The sequence below is a fragment of the Ranitomeya variabilis genome, chromosome 1, assembly GCF_051348905.1.
Source record: "Ranitomeya variabilis isolate aRanVar5 chromosome 1, aRanVar5.hap1, whole genome shotgun sequence".
NCBI lineage: Eukaryota > Metazoa > Chordata > Amphibia > Anura > Dendrobatidae > Ranitomeya > Ranitomeya variabilis.
In genome coordinates, this window is record NC_135232.1 from 296,040,699 (window position 1) to 296,064,025 (window position 23,327).

Consider the following 23,327-nt stretch of genomic DNA (forward strand, 5'->3'; position numbering starts at 1 on the left):
ATTGACACCATTTTGGGATAGATACAATATTTGGTTCAACCTTTATTGCTTTATACTGCAATGTTGCAGAGACCGAAAAAACATAATTCTGGTGTTGATTTTTATTTTCTCAATAGCATTAAATTACCAATATAATTAATTCTTTTTATAGCTTGATAGATTGGGCAATTCTGAATTTGGTGATACACATACAGTATATTGTATTTTTTATTTTTTCGTAATTGTATTATTTTGAATGGGCAAAAGGGGAATGATTTGAACTTTTATATTTTTTCATATTTTTATATTTTTTAAAACTTTTCATTTTACTTTTACTTGCTTCAATAATCTCCATGGGAAACTAGAAGCTGTTATCATTTGAATGCTTGTGTTACACATAGCAGGGCTGCTGCCCTACTATGTGTAGCAAAAATGCTCAATTTCTATGAGCGCCGACCACCGGGTGGCACTCAAAAGCAGTTCGGCAATGACAACTACAGGGGTTTACTGCAGAACCCGGGTTGTCATGCCACCCCATCAGTGACCTGCTGTCATGTGACAAAGGCGCTGATTGGCAGAGCTAAGACATGCATCCGGTTTGTACAAGTTAAATGCCGCTGTCAGAGATTGTTAACTAGTTAACACTCGCGGGTGGATCATGATTCCACCCACAACTGGTAGGGGCACATGACAGCTTATCAGGTCAGCTGTCGTGTACCAAAAAAGGTGTGGGCTCATCGCCGGAGCCCGCAACACAGAGGTGGTTGTGAGCTATGACGGACAAAACACGTCAAAGGTCATTAAGGGATTAAACAGGTACTAGTGTTAGAATCTGTTTAGTTTGTTACTATCCGCCATTTTCTTGTGGAGTTCTGGCTGCTGGTCTTTTTTCTCTGGTGCTGGGTTTGTCTTGGGTCAGGTGTCTTTATTAACAAGCACCTGCCTCCCAGTCCTTGCTGGACAACAGTGTTAATCTGCTTGAGCTCTAGCTTGGTGCTTTGCTTAGTGTTCTGTGTGTGTTATTTGTGCAGTACTGGTACCTCTGGTTCTGCTAGCCTTAGTTTCTGTTTTCTATTGGTTTCTGCAGCCTTCTCTGTGTTTTCTACTAGGAGGTGACCCGTTTTTGTACCCAGTCCTTAGTTCTTTTAGGGAACCCCTTCCCCTTATCTATAGGTCTTCGCTTGAGATTAACCTAGGATCGTCGGTGGGTCTATTTGCAAGGAATGGGTCACCCACTCCATCGTAGGGTTTCAGCCTACTCATAGTGCAGGGTCAGTTTTCCCCCTTCTACCTTAGTCCTGTGTTGCAGATCCGTAACAACTAGAGATGAGCAATTTGATACAATGTGGACAGAATTGTGACAAATGTTGGGAAATTCACTCGACTCTGTGAACTTGAACAATTTACATGTCATTTCACACAATTCACTAACAATGCCCGCCACTATTTTAGATAATGCAAATGATTGCATCAGGCAGAGACATGACCTCAGATGCAACTAGACACACTTCAGCAAGAAGTCTTTCAGATTTCACATCATATTCCTGTATAAAAGCTTAGGCAGGAATGCAGCAGCTATTTTGGAAGGACTCTTAATAGTGAGAGGACATCAGAGTTCACAATATTGTAATTGGAGATCAGAAAAAAAAATCATAAAACACTAAGTGAATTGTACAGACAGTTTGTAACAGCACACCGGTAAAGAATGGTTTGAATTTGTTTACCCACAGCCTTAATTGTTAAAGTCACTTTGACATTACTAAGGCTGTATTTGCTTTAAAGAACTTGAAAGGGGCTGAACATGGCCATAGGAGGCCGTTATAGTTTTACACATATCTTTCAGGTAATTTGGAAGCTTTGCGGTATTTGAGAATCAATGCGCCAAAAATTTTTTCTAAATACGGCATAGCTGGCTAATTTAAATTTCAAAAGATTTGCTTATATCTAGCAGAACTAGGTTAGCAGATCGCTAGAATACAGTAACAAGAGCTGTCAGATGAAACTTATTAATGAAGCATCGTTATAACAGAACTATGACAGATGGTCATCAAATGGAAATACCCTAAGTCGCTCTTAAAAAATGACATACTTTAATCTCTACAGACTAAAATATCTGTCTTCAATGAATATCTCTGAACTTTCCTACAATGTTTGGCTGTCCGTTTCCCACTGATATTGAAAATATATCGATAGTTTCAACTATTGTGACTGCCAATATGGACTAAAATGTGCATGGCTTCATCTGTGAAAAAATTGTTCACCAGACTATGAATTTCTTAACATTTGTTCAACCATCAATCAATCTCTGCTTAGCGAATGTAGACAAACTAAACTGTCTCAGCCAATGGAACAGACTATGGTAGGGGGTGCAAGTATAAGTTACTTATTTTTATGGGGTTTTGTCTCAAAATAATAGTACTGTATATGTGAAGAATAAACCAAAAACTTTGATCTCTTTACCTCTAGCTTTATTCCACTATTCAGCACTCATAAAATGTATTCCTACAAGTATGTATCTCATTGGAGTTAAAAGCCACATTTAGGTGCTCGCAAAATACTTGAAGCTGTGTATGTCATGTTGGTTCTGACTGATAGTAAAAAGTAAAAAAAACATGTAAAGTTTCAGTTTAGATACTTTTCTGTTCATGGCATCATCAGACATTTCTCAACAAAGTCTTAAAGTCTAACCAGGGAAATTGCATTTCAAGCCTCACAAATCATTTTCCCTGAGAAATAACTCTGAGCTTGCACATGGCTTCTCTTGATTTCTTTGCAGAGGATGGCTATTTATGATGATTTCCTAACAATAAAAGTGTAGGGCCATCATGAATGCATCCAACACTGTTCACCTTTCACTGATCTTCAAGCACAGAGTCATTTATTGTATAGCAAAGTCTTGGATATACTTCATGTACAAGAACTTCTTGAGAGAAATGATTATGGAAAAACGTACATCTCTCAACGTAAAAAAAATTCTGTGATTTTAATGATTGCATTAATCACAATGTCGATTACAGTGCATAAAATACCTTAATCATTTCTAAGATGACACGAGAAATACATTAAGGCTGGGAACAATCTTTCCTTTGTCATTGCCTAGCATTCTTCTAGTATCTGGTAGCTAGTGAAAATATCCCATACAATGCTCATATTTACCATTTCCATCTACTTGATTTATGTAACGTTTGATTTTAGTAGCGTATAACGTATAATAGGTTGTATCCAGTACAGATTTATTTATTATAGCAGGAATAAAATGTTTTGTATGACCAATCTACTTATCCAATTACTACAGACCCTGACACCTTATATACTCTCACAGCTTGTGAATAAACTTAATGAAATACAATGGAGCAACAAAAAATAGAGATAGTGGTGATTGCAACTTAAAAAAATATAACTTGATCTATGTAGTATATTGTGTTTCTTCTGTTTCCTCATAAATATGTATAATACATCGGTATAAAATAAAAGCTTTTAAACCAGTATGACAAAATTCATTACCTTAAACTATGAATGCTGAGTATATCAGATTTTGATTGTGTTGACTGGCGCCCACAAGCACTTCCACCTGTTGGTGATGTCCAGCTAGCTGATGATCCACCCCAGGATTGGATACTCTCCGATTTTCCCACACTCATTACAGAGCCTATGGTTGATTGATTATCTCTGTAGAAAAAAGAAGAAAAAGAGGCATGAGGCTATTGTAACATTTCTAAAGTCAACAAATGATGAAAAGAAAAAAGCCAATCCAATGAGTAATCCAGTGAGGCAGAGGATGCAACAAAGTGCATACAATGAAGACAATAGTCAAGCAAACTCTATAGACATACAATGGTGGTGTGGGTCAAACTACATTTATTTGCACCTTTTAAGCCATAGAAATAGCCTTTTATAAATGAATACAGTAAAAAAAATAATACTATCAAACATTAAAATTAGAGATGGGCGAACCCCTGAATGTTTGGGTTTAGCAGGTTCAGCTTAACAGTTTAAAAAAGTTCGAGTTTGGAGTCCATGCCCGAACAGTAGGTGTTCGGCACGGAAACTGAAATTTACTATTCGGGTTAGCCCATCTCTAATTACAATATCATCACTGCAGGATATTTGTTCAGTCTGTTTTTATCTTAGGGTACTGTCACACAGTGGCACTTTTGTCGCTACGACGGTACGATCCGTGACGTTCCAGCGATATCCATACGATATCGCAGTGTCTGACACGCAGCAGCGATCAGGGACCCTGCTGAGAATCGTACGTCGTAGCAGATCGTTTGGAACTTTCTTTCGTAGCTGGATCTCCTGCTGTCATCGCTGGATCGTTGTGTGTGACAGCGATCCAGCGATGCGTTCGCTGATAACCAGGGTAAACATCGGGTTACTAAGCGCAGGGCCGCACTTAGTAACCCGATGTTTACCGTGGTTACCAGCGTAAAAGTAAAAAAAAACAAACAGTACATACTCACATTCCGGTGTCTGTCCCCCGGCGTTCTGCTTCTCTGCACTGTGAGCGCCGGCCGGCCGGAAAGCGAGCACAGCGGTGACGTCACCGCTGTGCTTTCCGGCTGGCGCAGACACAGTGGAGAGAAGCACAGCGCCGGGGGACAGACACCGGAATGTAAGTATGTACTGTTTGTTTTTTTTTACTTTTACGCTGGTAACCACGGTAAACATCGGGTTACTAAGCGCGGCCCTGCGCTTAGTAACCCGATGTTTACCCTGGTTACCTGGGGCCTTCGGCATCGTTGGTCGCTGGAGAGCTCACTGTGTGACAGCTCCCAAGCGACCACACAACCACTTACCAACAATCACGGCCAGGTCGTATCGCTGGTCGTGATCGTTGGTAAATCGTATAGTGTGACAGTACCCTTAGGTTCTGTCTATGAGTGGTCCCAGTGTGAATGTATACCATTATACAGTCATGGCCGAAAGTGTTTGCACCCTTGATTTTTTTCCAGAAAATTAAACGTTTTTCTCCTAGAAAATTATTGCAATTGTACATGCTTTGTTATTCACGTGTTTATTTCCTTTCTATGTATTGGAATAACACAACAAAACAGGAAAAAAAGGCAAATTGGACATAATTTCACACAAACTGTAAAAAGGGCTGAACAGAATTGTTGGCACCTTTTAAAAATTTTGGGTAAACAACTCTGTTTCAAGCATGTGATGCTCATTCAAACTCACCTGTAGAAAGTAACAGGTGTGGGCAATATGAAAATCACCCCTGAAACCAGATAAAAAGGGAAGAAGTTGACTCATTCTTTGCATTGTGCTTCTGTGTGTGAAACACTAAATATGGAGAACAGCTAGAAGAGAAGAGAGCTGTCTGAGGACTTGAGAACCAAAATTATCAGCACTCTCAATGCTACAAATCCATTTCCAGAGATCCATTTCCTTGATGCTCCTTTGCTCAGCATAATCAAGAAGTTGATATCCCAAGGCACTTTAGCGGGTCTCCCTGACCATGGACGGCAGAGAAAATTTGATGAGAGCTTGCAATGCATTATAGTCTGGATGATGGTTAAGCGGCCCCAATCAAATTCCAAAGAAATTTAAGCTGTCCTGCAGGCTCAGGGTTTATGACTGTCAGCTCGAACGATCTGTCGACATTTGAATGAAATTAAATGCTATGACAGGAGACCGAGGAGGACTCCACTGCTGACACACAGACATAAAAAAGCCAGATTGCAGTTTGACAAAATGAACATGAGTAAGCCAAAATTCTTCTGGGAAAGCGTCTTTTGGACAGATGAGACCAAGATAGAGCTTTTTAGCTTGGTTTTGCATTCTAGGTCATGGGCCTTCCAGCAGGACAATGACCCCAACCATACTACAAGAATCACCCAGAAATAGATGGAAACAAAGTGCTCGATAATTCTGAAGTTGTCAGCAATGAGTCTTGATTTAAATCCCATTAAACAACTGTGGAGAGATATTAAAATTGCTGTTGTGAGAAGGCACCCTACAAATATGAGAGACCTGGAGCAGTTTGCAAGAGAAAAGTGGTACACACTTCCAGTTGAGAGGTGTAAGACACTTGTTGATGGTTATAGTAAGTGACTGATTACAGTTATTTATTCCAAAGGATGTGTAACCAAATATTAAGTTGACAGTGCCAATAATTTTGGCCAGCCTTTTTTTGGGCCTTTGTGTGAAACATTGTCCAATGTCCAATTTTCCTTTTTTCTCTTTTTTTTTTTTTTTTTTTTTTTGGGGGGGGGGGGTTGTTCCAATAAATGCAAAGGAAATAAACATGCGTTTAACATAACATGTGTAATTGCAATGATTTTCTAATAGAAATTCTTCAATATCAGGAATAATTTCAAGAGTGCTAACAATTTCGACCATGAGTTTGTGCTCTGGCTCAATATTTTTGTTTCATTACATTATCATGTGGAAAAGAGTTCTATAGTCTCACTGTTCTTACAGTAAATAATCTGCATCTGTGATTATGATTAATCCTTCTTTCCTCTAGACTTAGAGGATGCCCCCTTGTTACCATTGCATGCGTAAGCTCATTAAAATGTTCTCTGCACTGTCCTATCATATATTTGTTCATTGTAAAAGATTACCCCTAAGCCTTTGCTTTTCCAAACTTAATAACCCCAAGTTTGATAACATGTCTTCATACTACAGTTAACCCATTCCCAAAATAACCTTGGTTGCTATGTGCAAATCCAGTCCCATATCTGGCAGTCAAATGGATAAACCTCTCTTTGTTTGGTGGATGCTCAGGAAATACTATGAAGTGACTACTTTGGAGGGCAGTGGGATAATGAATGTATTTAAAGGTATGGACTAGCACCTGATTTTCAGTGATGGGCTATGTTCAAACTACAGCATGCAAACACAGTTTAGCCAATTGAATAAAGCCAACTTTGTACCGAAGGATCTTTCTTGTTCCAGCATAATTGTGCTATGTCACACAAAACCAAGATCCAAAAAGCATGGTTAAACAAGACGGGTGTAAAGGAACCTGGGTAAGGAGCCTAAACAGAATCCTTGCTTAAAGGGAACCTGTCACCCCGTTTTTTGAAGATGAGCTAAAAATAGCGTTAAATAGGGGCAGAGCTGGGCATTACATTAGTGTCTTTGTGTGCCTTTATTACCCACCTATGCTGCCAAAATACCTTTGTAAAGTCGCCTTTTTCTGCTGTCACTCACGCTGGTCTGGTCCTATGGGCGTGGTGACAGCGCTGTTACTCCCCCAGAATCCTGCTCATCATTACGTTGGTGGCGTAGTGGTGTGAGCATGTCCAAAAGGCGAATCCACTGCCCAGGTGATGAAAAACAGCGCGATCTGCGCTATTCAGCCGTTTACCGGTGGGCGCGGCCATCTATCCTGTGGCCGCGCGTGCGCAGATGGAGCGCTCTGCTGCCTGGGGCTTCAGGAAAATGGCCGCTGCGATCTCCATTTGCACATGCGTGGAATCCAGCGGCCATTTTCCTGAAGCCCTGGGCAGCAGAGCGCTCCATCTGGGCGCACGCGGCCACAGGAAAGATGGCCGCGCCCACCGGTAAACGGCTGAATAGCGCAGAACGCTATTTTTAGCTCATCTTCAAAAAACGGGGTGACAGGTTCCCTTTAAACCCCATCAAGTACCTTTGAAGTGAATTGAAATTTGAACTGTGAGTCAGACCTTTTCTGACACTACTACTAGTGATGAGTGAATATACTCGTTACTCTAGATTTCTTGAGCATGCTCGGGGGTCCTCCGAGTATTTTTTAGTGTTCGGAGATTTAGCTTTTCTTGCCGCAACTGAGTGATTTACATCTGTTAGCCATCATAATATACATACATGTGGGGGTTGCCTGGTTGCTAGGCAACCAAAGTCTTGCTTTGTAACATCATTCACTATATTTTGTTAGCGATTAAAAGTTATCACACCCATAAGATTCCTATTTTGTTTCTCCCACTGAGAGCACTCTATATCTTTTCATCTACTGGCTAACATGGTACCAAACCACTTTTTTTCGTACAACCTGGCTTTTCACTGGGTTTTTTTAGGGTATGCATCAGTTCATGTAAATAACATGCCTACAACTGTGAACATTTAGTTTTCTTTTTATTGTGAAGCAATAAGACAAAATAACTGAAAACTTCAGTGTACATAACTATTCACCCCCCTAATGTCAGTACTTTGTAGAATCTCCTTTTATGGCAATTACAGCTGCAAGTCTCCTTGGATAAGCCTCTATGAGCTTTCCACATCTTGCCACTGGGATTTTTGCTGTTTACGCAAGTCAAACCTGCTCGTTTAAGTTAGACGGTTTCCTCCGGTGAACAGCAATCTTCAAGTCTGACCACAGGTTCTCAATTGGATTAAGGTCTGGGCTTTGACTAGGCTACTCCAAAACATTTACATGTTTCCATTTAAACCACTCGAGCGCTGCTTTAGCAATATGCTTTGGGTCATTCTCTTGTTGGAAGGTGAACTCTATTCCAATCTCAAATCACTGACAGTTTGAAACAGGTTTTGTTCAAGAATATCCCTGTATTTTGCACCATTCATCTTCTCCTTGACACGGAATATTTTCCCTGTTCTTGCTGCTGAAAAAGGTCCCCACAGCAAGATGCTGCCACCACCATGTTTCACATGTGGATGGTATTCTTGGGGTCATGAGCTGTGTTGGTTTGGTGCCTGACATAGAGTGGTGAAATAAGTATTTGAACCCTTGCTGATTTTGTAAGTTTGTCCACTGACAAAGACATAAACAGTCTATAATTTTAAGGGTAGGTTAATTTTAACATTGAAAGATAGAATATCAAAAACAAAATCCAGAAAATCACATTGTATAAATTACATAAATTTATTTGCATTTTGCAGCAAGAAATAAGTATTTGATCTCCTACCAAACATTAAGGGTATGTGTCCACGTTCAGGATTGCATCAGGATTTGGTCAGGATTTTCCATCAGTATTTGTAAGCCAAAACCAGGAATGGGTGATAAATGCAGAATTGGTGCATGTGTTTCTATTATACTTTTCCTCTAATTGTTCCACTCCTGGTTTTGGCTTACAAATACTGATGGAAAATCCTGACCAAATCCTGATGCAATCCTGAACGTGGACACATACCCTTAGAGTTCTGGCTCCTACAGACCAATTAGACTCTCCTAATCAACTCGTTACCTGCATTGAAGACAGCTGTCTTATATAATCACCTTTATAAAGACTCCTGTAAACAGACTCATTTAATCAGTCAGACTCTAAACTCTGCAACATTGGCAAGACCAAAAAGCTTTATAAGGATGTCAGAGACAAGATCAAAAACCTGCACATAGCTGGAATGGGCTACAAAACCATAACTAAGATGCTGGGTGAGAAGGAGACAACTGTTGGTGCAATAGTAAGAAAATGGAAGAAGTACAAAATGACTGTCAATTGTCATCGATCTGGGGCACCATGCAAAATCTCACCTCATGGGGTATCCTTGATCATGAGGAAGGTGAGAGATCAGCCTAAAAACTACACAGGGGGAACTTGCTAGTGATCTCAAGGCAGCTGGGCCCACAGTCACCAAGTAAACCATTGGTAACATAATACGCCAAAAAGTTTTAAAATCCTGCAGTGCCCGCAAGGTCCCCCTGCTCAAGAAAGCACATGTGCAGGCCTGTCTGAAGTTTGCCAATGAGCACCTGGTGATTGTGTGAGTGATTGGGAGAAGGAGCTGTGGTCAGATGAGACAAAAATTGAGGTCCTTGACATTAAGTAAACTCGCTGTGTTTGGAGGAAGAGAAATGCTGCCTATGAACCAAAGAACACCATCCCCACTGTCAAGCCTGGAGGAGGAAACATTATGTTTTGGTGGTGTTCTTCTGCTAAGGGCACAGGGATCAAATAACTATTTCTCCCTGCAAAAATGCAAATACATTTATATATTTTATACAATGTGATTTTCTGTATTTTATTTTTATATACTACTTCTCAATGTTAAAATTAACCTACCCTTAAAATTAGAGACTCATGTCTTTGTCAGAGGGCAATCTTTCAAAATCAGCAAAGGATCAAATACTTATTTCCCCCATTATAACGTTTATCTTGGTGGCCTAAAAGTTAAAGTTTGGTTTCATCTGACCACAGCACCTTCCTCCATACATTTTGGGAAGTCTCAAACATATCATTTGGTAAACTCAAAATGAGACATACAATTTTTCTTTGTAAGTAAAGAAACTTTTTTTCTGCCCATTCTTCCATAAAGACCGTCCCTATGAAGTGTTCAGCTTATTGTGGTCGTATGGACAGATGCTCCAGTCTCTGCTTGGAACCCTGCAGCTCCTTCATGTTTATCTTTGGTCTTTGTGCTGCCTCTATGATTAATACCCTTATTGCTTGGGCTGAGAGTTCCAATGAGCGGCCCTCTCTTGGCAGGTTTGCTTTGGTACCATGTTCTTTACATTTGATGATAATGAATTTGATGGTGCTTCGGGGGATCATCAGAGAATATGATTTATGAAGCCACTTGTACCAGAAATATTTAGGGGCTTCATAGCAAAAGGGGTAATACATAAGCATATGCCAATTTTTAGCTATTTGATCCCATAAATTTAATTTCTGCCAACATTTTTCTCATTTTACTTCACCAACTTGGACTATTTAGTGGTGATTCACCACACACAAATCAAATTACAAAAATATTTAAACACAGTTGAAGTGTGACAAAGAAGTAAGTACAAAGGCAAGGGGGTGAATACTTTTGCAAGCCACTGTATTTACTTGGAGATATAGGGTTAATCTGTAGGTAAATAGCATTAAAATGCTGCATGACTTCCTAACTAACTGCATGGCTACTCGGAGAAAATTAACTTTTATTCTCCCAGAGCTGCTTTTTTTTCATCATAGGGCAGTGCAGTCATCTCGCACTATACTGTTGTAAATACTCTCTGTCACTCTGATTGACATCTTGCTCTGCACAGATGTGCTGCAGAGCAAGCTGTCAATCAAAGTGCAGAGGACTGATTACAGCCATGCTCACAGTGTAGTTAGTGGTGACTGTAATTGCTCCTTGCTCTGCCCTGATTACTGCAAGCGAGCGACTCCTGGGAGGATATAATATAATTTTCTCCCAGATGCTGTAATTTCAGAAAATGACATTTTAACAATATTTACAGTAAGATTAACTCTATATTTTGGACATGACAATTTTCCTTTAAGCTTGTTGAAAGCCTTCCCTAAAAAGCAAAACTGTAAAGGGGTGGGCTACTTTATTTTTACAATTGCGTTGGAGACATGATTTTGTGGCTCTTACTAATTTATACGTTTTAGAGGTTCTTCTGTACATGTTACTGCACCTCACAGCCTGCACAGCACTGCTAATCTCAAAATGACAGTTAAAGATGAGCATGTGACCTGACCTGTACACCAACCTCCTCTAACAGGAAAAAATACTTTCCCATGTGCAGTGTTTCTCAGTTGATCACATGCGCCCATCCATGATCGGTCATTTTTGTAACAGTAGAGTTGTGTTATCTATGAGGAAGACTGCACTAACAAATGAGTGATGTCTAACAAATTAAATTGGCATTGAACCAGTAGATTCTAGGTTCAAAATTAGAGATGCGCCAGCATTAAAGTGCTCGGGTGCTCGTTATTCAAACCAACCAATTCCTAATGCTTGAATGCTCCTTTCAAGTAATTAGAATAAAGGAAGTAAATGGGAAATTCAAGCATTTTTCTGGCAGACCATACATGGAGGTCTGGGGGGCAGTGAAAATGTTGAAATGGATGGAAAAAGTGCTGAATAGAAGAAAAGCAGCATGGAACAGAAAGCATGTAATACTCTATGGATAAAGAATTGAATAAAGAAAAAAATGTCAACCTTTTTTGTAGTGTTATATGTTGTGAATTTGGATTCTGGGCTCCCCCGGTGGCTACTGGTGGAATTGAACTGGTGTCTTCATCTTCTCTGTTCACCTGTTCCCATCAAGATGTGGGAGTCGCTATTAGTGTTGAGCATTCCGATGCTGCAAGTATCGGGTATCGGCCGATACTTGCTGTATCGGAATTCCGATACCGGGATTCCGATACTCTTGTGGTATCGGGTATCGGGTATCGGAACAACATTAATGTTAAAATGTGTAAAATAGAGAATTAAAATAAAAAATATCGCTATACTCACCTGTCCGACGCAGCCGGGACCTCAGCGCAGGAACCGGCAGCGTTGTTTGTTTAAAATTCCCGCTTTTACATGGTTACGCGAAGTCCCGGCTTGTGATTGGTCAGGGCGGCCATGTTGCCGGGCCGCGGACCAATCACAGCAAGCCGTGACGAAAATACGTCACGGCTTGCTGTGATTGGTCCGCGTCCCGGCAACATGGCCGCCATTAACCAATCACAAGCCGTGACGTCACGGGAGGCTGGAAACGCGCTCATTTTAAAAAGGGCGCGTGTCCAGCCTCCCGTGACGTCACGGCTTGTGATTGGTTGCGTCGCGGTCAACCAATCACAAGCCGGGAGGCTGGACACGCGCCCATTTCAAAATGAGCGCGTCCAGCCTCCCGGCTTGTGATTGGTTGATCGCGGCGCAACCAATCACAAGCCGTGACGTCACGGGAGGCTGGACACGCGCCCATTTCAAAATGAGCGCGTCCAGCCTCCCGGCTTGTGATTGGTTGATCGCGGCGCAACCAATCACAAGCCGTGACGTCACGGGAGGCTGGACACGCGCCCATTTTAAAATGAGCGCGTGTCCAGCCTCCCGTGACGTCACGGCTTGTGATTGGTCAGGGCGGCCATATTGCCGGGACGCGGACCAATCACAGCAAGCCGTGACGTAATTTCGTCACGGCTTGCTGTGATTGGTCCGCGTCCCGGCAACATGGCCGACCTGACCAATCACAAGCCGGGAATTCACGTAACCAAGTAATAGCGCGATTTTTAAACAAACAACGCTGCCGGTTCCCTCGCTGAAGTCCCGGCTGCGTCGGACAGGTGAGTATAGCAATATTTTTTATTTTAATTCTTTCTTTTACACATTTATATGGTTCCCAGGGCCTGAAGGAGAGTTTCCTCTCCTTCAGACCCTGGGAACCATCAGGAATACCGTCCGATACCTGAGTCCCATTGACTTGTATTGGTATCGGTATCGGATTGGATTCCGATACTGTGACGGTATCGGCCGATACTTTCCGATACCGATACTTTCAAGTATCGGACGGTATCGCTCAACACTAGTCGCTATATAACCTTGCTGCTCTGTTAGTTTCTTGCCGGTCAACAATGTTATCAGAAGCCTCTCTGTGCTTGTTCCTGCTCCTAGACAACTACTAGATAAGTTGGACTCTTGTCCATGTTTGTTTTTGCATTTTTGTTCCAGTTCACAGCTGTAGTTTCGTTACTGTGTCTGGAAAGCTCTTGTGAACAGGAATTGCCACTCTGGTGTTATGAGTTAATGCCAGAGTTTTAAAGTAATTTCTGGATGGTGTTTTGATAGGGTTTTTAGCTGACCATGAAAGTGTCCTTCCTGTCTTCTGCTATGTAGTAAGTGGACCTCAAATTTGCTAAACCTATTTTCATACTACGTTTGTTATTTCATCTTGATTCACCGCCAATACATGTGGGGGGCCTCTGTCTCCTTTCGGGGTATTTCTCTAGAGGTGAGCTAGAACTAATATTTTCCTCTGCTGGTTTTGTTTGGTCCTCCGGCTGGTGCTGGGCATCTAGAATCAACGTAGGCATGCTACCCGGCCACTGCTAGTTGTGCGTTAGGTTTAGTTCATGGTCAGCTCAGTTTCCATCTTCCAAGAGCTAGTTCCTATATATGCTGATGCTATGATCTCTTGCCATTGAGATCATGACAGTTTGACCGGCCCACTAAAGGGTTAAAATCCTTGGCTGAGAAAGGAGAGAAATAAGTAGTCTGCTGAAATTTTTTTTTTTTTTTTTTTTTTTTTCTCTCCTTTGAATGGCTCTGTGTTCACCTGTTTGCAATGGATCTTCAGAGTGTAACTGCAGGTTTGAATGATCTCGCCACGAAGGTACAAAATTTGCAAGATTTTGTTTGTCATGCACCTGTATCTGAGCCGAGAATTCCTTTGCCGGAATTTTTCTCGGGGAATAGATCTGGGTTTCAGAATTTTCGAAATAATTGCAAATTATTTTTGTCCCTGAAATCTCGCTCTGCCGGAGATCCTGCACAGCAGGTCAGGATTGTGATTTCCTTGCTCCGGGGCGACCCTCAAGACTGGGCTTTTTCATTGACACCAGGGGATCCTGCGTTGCTCAATGTGGATGCGTTTTTTCTGGCCTTGGGGTTTCTTTATGACGAACCTCATTTGGAGCTTCAGGCAGAAAAAACTTTGATGTCCCTATCTCAGGGGCAAGATGAAGCGGAAATTTACTGCCAAAGATTCCGTAAATGGTCTGTGCTTACTCAGTGGAATGAGTGCGCCCTGGCGGCGACTTTCAGAGAGGGTCTCTCTGATGCCATTAAGGATGTTATGGTGGGGTTCCCTGTGCCTGCGGGTCTGAATGAGTCCATGACAATGGCTATTCAGATCGATAGGCGTTTGCGGGAGCGCAAGCCAGTGCACCATCTGGCGGTGTCCACTGAGAAATCGCCAGAGAGTATGCAGTGTGATAGAATTCTGTCCCGAAGCGAGCGGCAGAATTTTAGACGGAAAAATGGGTTGTGTTTCTATTGTGGTGATTCTACTCATGTTATATCAGCATGCTCTAAGCGCACTAAAAAGCTTGGTAAATCTGTTTCCATTTGCACCTTGCCGTCTAAGTTTATTCTATCTGTGACCCTGATTTGCTCTTTGTCATCTATTACCACGGACGCCTATGTCGACTCTGGCGCCGCTTTGAGTCTTATGGATTGGTCCTTTGCCAAACGCTGTGGGTATGATTTAGAGCCTTTGGAGACTCCTATTCCTCTGAAGGGGATTGACTCCACCCCATTGGCTAATAATAAACCACAATACTGGACACAAGTAACTATGCGTATTAATCCGGATCACCAGGAGATTATTCGCTTTCTGGTGCTGTATAATCTACATGATGATTTGGTGCTAGGATTGCCTTGGCTGCATTCTCACAACCCAGCCCTCGACTGGAAAGCTATGTCTGTGTTGAGCTGGGGATGTAAGGGGGCTCATGGGGATGTACCTGTGGTTTCCATTTCATCATCTATTCCCTCTGAAATTCCTGAGTTCCTGTCTGACTATCGTGACGTCTTTGAAGAATCCAAGCTTGGTTCGTTACCTCCGCACCGAGAGTGCGATTGTGCCATAGATTTAATCCCGGGTAGTAAATACCCAAAGGGTCGTTTATTTAATCTGTCTGTGCCTGAACATGCTGCTATGCGTGAATATATAAAGGAGTCCTTGGAAAAGGGACATATTCGTCCATCGTCATCTCCCTTAGGAGCCGGTTTTTTCTTTGTGTCAAAAAAAGACGGCTCTTTGAGACCATGTATTGATTATCGGCTTTTGAATAAAATCACTGTTAAATATCAATACCCATTGCCGTTGCTGACTGATTTGTTTGCTCGCATAAAGGGGGCCAAGTGGTTCTCTAAGATTGACCTTCGTGGGGCGTATAATTTGGTGCGAATCAGGCAGGGGGATGAGTGGAAAACCGCATTTAATACGCCCGAGGGCCACTTTGAGTATTTAGTGATGCCTTTTGGTCTTTCAAATGCTCCGTCAGTTTTCCAGTCCTTTATGCATGATATTTTTCGCGATTATTTGGATAAATTTATGATTGTGTATCTGGATGATATTCTGATTTTTTCGGATGACTGGGACTCTCATGTCCAGCAAGTCAGGAGGGTTTTTCAGGTTTTGCGGTCTAATTCTTTGTGTGTGAAGGGTTCTAAGTGTGTTTTTGGGGTACAGAGGATTTCCTTTTTGGGATATATTTTTTCCCCCTCTTCCATTGAAATGGATCCTGTCAAGGTTCAAGCTATTTGTGATTGGACGCAGCCCTCTTCTCTTAAGAGTCTTCAGAAATTTTTGGGCTTTGCTAACTTTTATCGTCGATTTATTGCTGGTTTTTCGGATATTGCTAAGCCATTTACCGATTTGACTAAGAAGGGTGCTGATGTTGCTGATTGGTCCCCTGATGCTGTGGAGGCCTTTCGGGAGCTTAAGCGCCGTTTTTCCTCTGCCCCTGTGTTGCGTCAGCCTGATGTTGCTCTACCTTTTCAGGTTGAGGTCGACGCTTCTGAGATCGGAGCTGGGGCAGTGTTGTCGCAGAAAAGTTCTGACTGCTCCGTGATGAGGCCTTGTGCCTTCTTTTCCCGTAAATTTTCGCCCGCGTTGGGAATCGGGAGCTTTTGGCCATGAAGTGGGCTTTTGAGGAGTGGCGCCATTGGCTTGAGGGGGCCAGACATCAGGTGGTGGTATTGACTGACCACAAAAATTTGGTTTATCTTGAGACCGCCAGGCGCCTGAATCCTAGACAGGCGCGCTGGTCATTATTTTTCTCTCGGTTTAATTTTGTGGTGTCATACCTACCGGGTTCTAAGAATGTTAAGGCGGATGCCCTTTCTAGGAGTTTTGAGCCTGACTCGCCTGGTAACTCTGAGCCCACAGGTATCCTTAAGGATGGAGTGGTATTGTCAGCCGTTTCTCCAGACCTGCGGCGGGCCTTGCAGGAGTTTCAGGCGGATAGACCTGATCGTTGCCCACCTGATAAACTGTTTGTTCCTGATGATTGGACCAGTAGAGTCATCTCTGAGGTTCATTCTTCTGCGTTGGCAGGTCATCCTGGCATTTTTGGTACCAGGGATTTGGTGGCAAGGTCCTTCTGGTGGCCTTCCCTGTCACGAGATGTGCGAGGCTTTGTGCAGTCTTGTGACGTTTGTGCTCGGGCCAAGCCTTGTTGTTCTCGGGCTAGTGGATTGTTGTTGCCCTTGCCTATTCCTAAGAGGCCTTGGACGCACATCTCGATGGATTTTATTTCAGATCTGCCTGTTTCTCAGAAGATGTCTGTCATCTGGGTGGTGTGTGACCGTTTCTCTAAGATGGTCCATTTGGTTCCTCTGCCCAAGTTGCCTTCTTCTTCCGAGTTGGTTCCTCTGTTTTTTCAAAATGTTGTTCGTTTGCATGGTATTCCTGAGAATATCGTTTCTGACAGAGGGACCCAATTCGTGTCTAGATTTTGGCGGGCATTCTGTGCTAGGATGGGCATAGATTTATCTTTTTCGTCCGCTTTCCATCCTCAGACGAATGGCCAGACTGAGCGGATTAATCAGACCCTGGAGACATATCTGAGGTGTTTTGTGTCTGCTGACCAGGATGATTGGGTTGCTTTTTTGCCATTGGCGGAGTTCGCTCTCAATAATCGGGCCAGCTCTGCCACTTTGGTGTCCCCGTTTTTCTGTAATTCGGGGTTTCATCCTCGATTTTCCTCTGGTCAGGTGGAATCTTCGGATTGTCCTGGAGTGGATGCTGTGGTGGAGAGATTGCATCAGATCTGGGGGCAGGTGGTGGACAATTTGAGGTTGTCCCAGGAGAAGACTCAGCTTTTTGCTAACCGCCGTCGTCGTGTTGGTCCTCGTCTTCGTGTTGGGGACTTGGTGTGGTTGTCTTCTCGTTTTGTCCCTATGAGGGTCTCTTCTCCTAAGTTTAAGCCTCGGTTCATCGGCCCGTATAAGATATTGGAGATTCTTAACCCTGTTTCCTTCCGTTTGGACCTCCCTGCATCCTTTTCTATTCATAACGTTTTTCATCGGTCATTATTGCGCAGGTATGAGGTACCGGTTGTGCCTTCCGTTGAGCCTCCTGCTCCGGTGTTGGTTGAGGGTGAGTTGGAGTACGTTGTGGAGAAAATTTTAGACTCTCGTGTTTCCAGACGGAGACTCCAGTATCTGGTCAAGTGGAAGGGATACGGCCAGGAGGATAATTCTTGGGTGAATGCATCTGATGTTCATGCCTCTGATCTGGTTCGTGCCTTTCATAGGGCCCGTCCTGATCGCCCTGGTGGTTCTGGTGAGGGTTCGGTGCCCCCTCCTTGAGGGGGGGGTACTGTTGTGAATTTGGATTCTGGGCTCCCCCGGTGGCTACTGGTGGAATTGAACTGGTGTCTTCATCTTCTCTGTTCACCTGTTCCCATCAAGATGTGGGAGTCGCTATATAACCTTGCTGCTCTGTTAGTTTCTTGCCGGTCAACAATGTTATCAGAAGCCTCTCTGTGCTTGTTCCTGCTCCTAGACAACTACTAGATAAGTTGGACTCTTGTCCATGTTTGTTTTTGCATTTTTGTTCCAGTTCACAGCTGTAGTTTCGTTACTGTGTCTGGAAAGCTCTTGTGAACAGGAATTGCCACTCTGGTGTTATGAGTTAATGCCAGAGTTTTAAAGTAATTTCTGGATGGTGTTTTGATAGGGTTTTTAGCTGACCATGAAAGTGTCCTTCCTGTCTTCTGCTATGTAGTAAGTGGACCTCAAATTTGCTAAACCTATTTTCATACTACGTTTGTTATTTCATCTTGATTCACCGCCAATACATGTGGGGGGCCTCTGTCTCCTTTCGGGGTATTTCTCTAGAGGTGAGCTAGAACTAATATTTTCCTCTGCTGGTTTTGTTTGGTCCTCCGGCTGGTGCTGGGCATCTAGAATCAACGTAGGCATGCTACCCGGCCACTGCTAGTTGTGCGTTAGGTTTAGTTCATGGTCAGCTCAGTTTCCATCTTCCAAGAGCTAGTTCCTATATATGCTGATGCTATGATCTCTTGCCATTGAGATCATGACAGTTATATAGCACAGAAATGTAACAGAAAGCATATAATACAGTATGGATGACTATTTGACTCCAGAAATATTTTTCAACTCTTTTTTGCAGTGCTTTATACCACTAAAATGTAACAGAAAGTACATAATACTCTATGGATGACTGTGATTCATTAAACTGTGCACACACAGGCCTGGACAAGTACACTCTCCATCCAATATGAGCTATCCCTCAGCTGTGCAATGACGTCAGTGTGCTGAGCATCTTTTTATAAGCCCTCATGATGTCATATAGCCATCCAATCACAGTAATGCCACTACCAAGATGGCTACAGCATCACAGTGATGCACAGGCAATCCCTGCATGCCTATTGGCTGTATAACAGGCGCCCAACATGCGGGGTGAGTTTCAAATTTGAATACTGGCTAATGCTTGCCAAGTAGTGTTGAGCATTCCGATACCGCAAGTATTGGGTATCGGCAGATACTTGCGGAATCGGAATTCCGATACCGAGATCCGATACTTTTGTGGTATCGGGAATCGGAATCGGAAGTTCCCAGTGTATGGTTCCCAGGGTCTGAAGGAGAGGAAACTCTCCTTCAGGCCCTGGAATCCATATCCATGTAAAAAATAAAGAATTAAAATAAAAAATAGGGATATACTCACCCTCTGACGCGCCCTGGTAGTAACCGGCAGCCTGCTTTGCTTAAAATGAGCGCGTTCAGCACCTTCCATGACGTCACGGCTTATGATTGGTCACGTGCCGCTCATGTGACCGCCACGCGACCAATCACAAGCCGTGACGTCATTCTCAGGTCCTAAATTCCTAATTCTAGGAATTTAGGACCTGAGAATGACGTCACGGCTTGTGATTGGTCGCCTGGCAGTCACATGAGCGGCACGCGACCAATCAGAAGCCGTGACGTCATGGAAGGCCCTAAACGCGCTCATTTTAAGCAAAGAAGGCTGCCGGTTAACAGCGGTGAGGTGCAGGGGCCTCCGGAGAGGTGAGTATATCAATATTTTTTATTTTAATCCTTTATTTTACACATTAATATGGATCCCAGGGCCTGAAGGAGAGTTTCCTCTCCTTCAGACCCTGGGAACCATCAGGATACCTTCCGATACTTGGTGTCCTATTGACTTGTATTGGTATCGGGTATCGGTATCGGCGATATCCGATACTTTTCGGGTATCGGCCGATACTATCCGATACCGATACTTTCAAGTATCGGACGGTATCGCTCAACACTATTGCCAAGTGCTGCGCACATGCAAGCACCCAGATTCTCGAGTGATATCCAAATATCACCGAGCACGTTCACTCATCCCTATTCAAAATGTAAGTTAAAAGAATAGTACATCCTCTTAAAAATCCCAAAATTGGGTCCAACTCAATATCAACAGCCCTAGTTTTGGAACTAATTGTTCAAATAACCTCCTTTAGACGTTTATATATTTTAAAATTATTAAAATTTTATATAACAATTATATGAATTTAGTGAAGAGGATTCCATATATTACATAATAGAAATGAGCGAATCGGTTAAAGGGAAATACCATTTTCATCTTTCTTTAACAACATCTGCATAGATGTGCCACTCTTACAAGTGTTTCAGTGTGAGTACCGTTCATTCAATAACTTGTCAACATTATTTTGCTCGTAGCGCATATTTCTTCTACTTTAAAGAAAATCTAGACAGGAAAGTAAATGGAAAAGGAGTTTCAACAGTGTTAGGTATTGATAAAGTTCTGCAGTCCAAACACTGCCTGAAATTGTTCACAGTAACTAGAACTCAAAGCAGATTGTGCAATAAATGAAATTTGACATGCATACACAAGGTTTTCATTGAACCGGTGAGCAATTTATTGAAAATCTTTAATCCATCTCCTTGAGGCCATTGTGCTCAGTAAAAAAAAAACATGAATGAATTACTTTAATCTACAAACTTATTGGAGGTGCTTTTTCACCACATCAACCCATTTCGACTTTTCATTTCTAACAGGAATCTGACTGCACAAAGCCACAGCTAAGGTAATGTATAGTCAGTGTTTGTCAACCTTTCAGACACCATTGATATTAAGTTTCTAACATACAAAGAAGAAGCTTTCACGCATTGCATAAACTGATGTTATTAGAAGACTACATTTAAGATATTGTTACACACCTAAGTCTAAAGTGCCGCACAAATATAGATTAAAAAATTACAGTACCATAAATGTGTCCCAATAATAACTCAATATCACTGACACACCACCATCCACAAATTTATAAACAGTGTGTGGAGAAAGGAAATATTGGGAACCTGACCCTATTAGACAATATGTAATACATAATGTCTCTAAAGTAGTAGATCTCTAATTACTGTAGGAGATGTACCCTTCAAAAGTGATCCAATAGCAAAAAATAATATAAACTAGTAAACATCCAGGAACAATATTTTAAAATGCACGACTACTTATCTTAACGATGACATGCTCTAAATTCAGGAACTCCATGTCCCAAACCCACATGCCGATGCATTTCTTCCCAAGAATGGTATTGGGTTTCATTGGCAGATCAAAAGAAAATCAGGCAGAACAGAACCAAGACCCTTGTCACCAGACATTAACCACCTGGGTTGGAGGTCATCCTAAAGTGACTCAGATACCAGAGGCTTACACGAACTGTACTGTGGTGTCAGGGCAGGAAGAGGAGGAGGGTGACTTTCAGGGTGAAGAGTATGAGAACAGAGTGTATGACAATGACATTGTAGATCCCACTTGGTGTGAACCCAGGCATGCAGCTGCATAGCTCAGCACAGGAGGTGGAGGAGGAGGAATACAAGGAGGTTACATTGTGGCTTTCCACACAGACACAAAGTGATGCAACCACAACAAGCACTGCATCTTCAGCCCTATCTCTGGCTGTGGTCATCACCGGTCGTGAGTCTTCAAGGTTGCCTAGCCTGGGCCTTTTTGGAGATTGCAAAGGATGACCCAACTCACGTTATCTGCCAAATTTGCAGAAGAAAATCAGTAGAGGCAAAAATTGCAATAATTTGAACTGGCACATGTGCTATCAACATGCCTTAATGTGGGAAACTCACTGCGCTAAAATGCTAACCACTAGCCATCCTATCAACCACATCTGCTGCTTCTTCCTCCTCCGTCACAATGCCAAGTTTTCTCATGCAGGTCTCTGGCCGCAGAAACTCCTCTTGTTTAACCTCTACAGTTGTGGTGAGTGATGTTGTGAATTCCGTTCTCGGACTCCCTCCTGTGGTCATGAATGGTACTTTGGTTGGTTCTGCTCTTGGACTCCCTCTGGTGGCTTCGAGCGGAACTGCTGGTCACTGAGGTTGGCTTTATCAGCTGCTCTCGTTTATTGCTATGCTTCTTCCCTATTTAACTCCATTCAGATCGTTACTTCATGCCAGCTGTCAATGTTCAGTATTGGTTCAGATCTCTCTTGGACTTCTCTGAGGACCTGTCTACTCCAGCAGAAGCTAAGTCTTTGCTAGTTCATTTGTTGTTACTGCTTCCTGAATATATTTCCTAGTATTGCTAATTTCTAGTCCAGCTTGCTATCATGATATTCCCTTGCTAGCTGGAAGCTCTGGGGTGCAGAGTGGCACCTCCACACCGTGAGTCGGTGTGGGGAGTCTTTTTGCTTACTCTGCGTGGTTTTTGTAGTCTTTTGTGCTGACCACATAGATCCCTTTTCTATCCTCTGACTATTTAGTGAAATCTGGCCTCCTTTGCTTAAACCTGTTTCATTCCTGTGTTTGTGACTTTCCTCTTAACTCACAGTCAATATATGTGGGGGTCTGCCTTTACCTTTGGGGAATTTCTCTGAGGCAAGGTAAGGCTTCTATTTTCTATCTTTAGGTGTAGTTAGCTCTTAGGCTGTGAAGAGGCGTCTAGGGAGAGTTAGGTACGCTCCACGGCTATTTCTAGTGTGTGTTGATAGGATTAGGGTTTGCGGTCAGCAGAGTTCCCACTTACCCAGAGCTAGTTCCGATTTTGAGTTTACTCATCAGGTCATTCCGGGTGCTCCTAACCACCAGGTCCATAACAGTACAGCTGGCCATAAAGTGTTAATGCATCTCAAAAGAGGGATAAGAGAAGTTCTGAACCCATTTTTTTTTTCTTTGCAGTGTGTTTTGTCTCTCTTTTCCCCTTAATCTCTGGGTGGTTCAGGACTCAGGTGTAGATATGGATATTCAAGGTCTGTCCTCTTGTGTGGATCATCTCACTGCAAGGGTACAAAGCATTCAAGATTATGTAGTTCAGAATCCGTTGTTAGAGCCTAGAATTCCAATTCCTGATTTGTTTTCTGGGGATAGATCTAAGTTTCTAAATTTCAAAAATAATTGTAAACTGTTTCTTGCTTTGAAACCCCGCTCCTCTGGTGATCCCATTCAGCAAGTAAAAATTATTATTTCTTTGTTGCGTGGCGACCCTCAAGACTGGGCATTCTCCCTTGCGCCAGGAGATCCTGCATTGCTTAATGTAGATGCGTTTTTTCTGGCGCTTGGATTGCTTTATGACGAACCGAATTCAGTGGATCAGGCAGAGAAAATCTTGTTAGCTTTGTGTCAGGGGCAGGATGAAGCGGAGATATATTGTCAGAAGTTTAGAAAATGGTCTGTGCTTACTCAATGAAATGAGTGTGCCCTGGCAGCAA

General features: G+C 42.6%; 1 protein-coding gene across 1 annotated transcript in view; it reads right to left on the reverse strand.

Moving 5' to 3' along the window:
• The window catches only part of MYO18B (myosin XVIIIB), a 1,084,067-nt gene that overhangs the window by 55,003 nt on the left and 1,005,737 nt on the right, over positions 1–23,327 (reverse strand). The window contains exon 42 of the mRNA XM_077295498.1: positions 3,484–3,648. Within this exon, the coding sequence (XP_077151613.1) occupies positions 3,484–3,648 (165 nt within the window). The remainder of the gene's footprint in view (positions 1–3,483; positions 3,649–23,327) is intronic.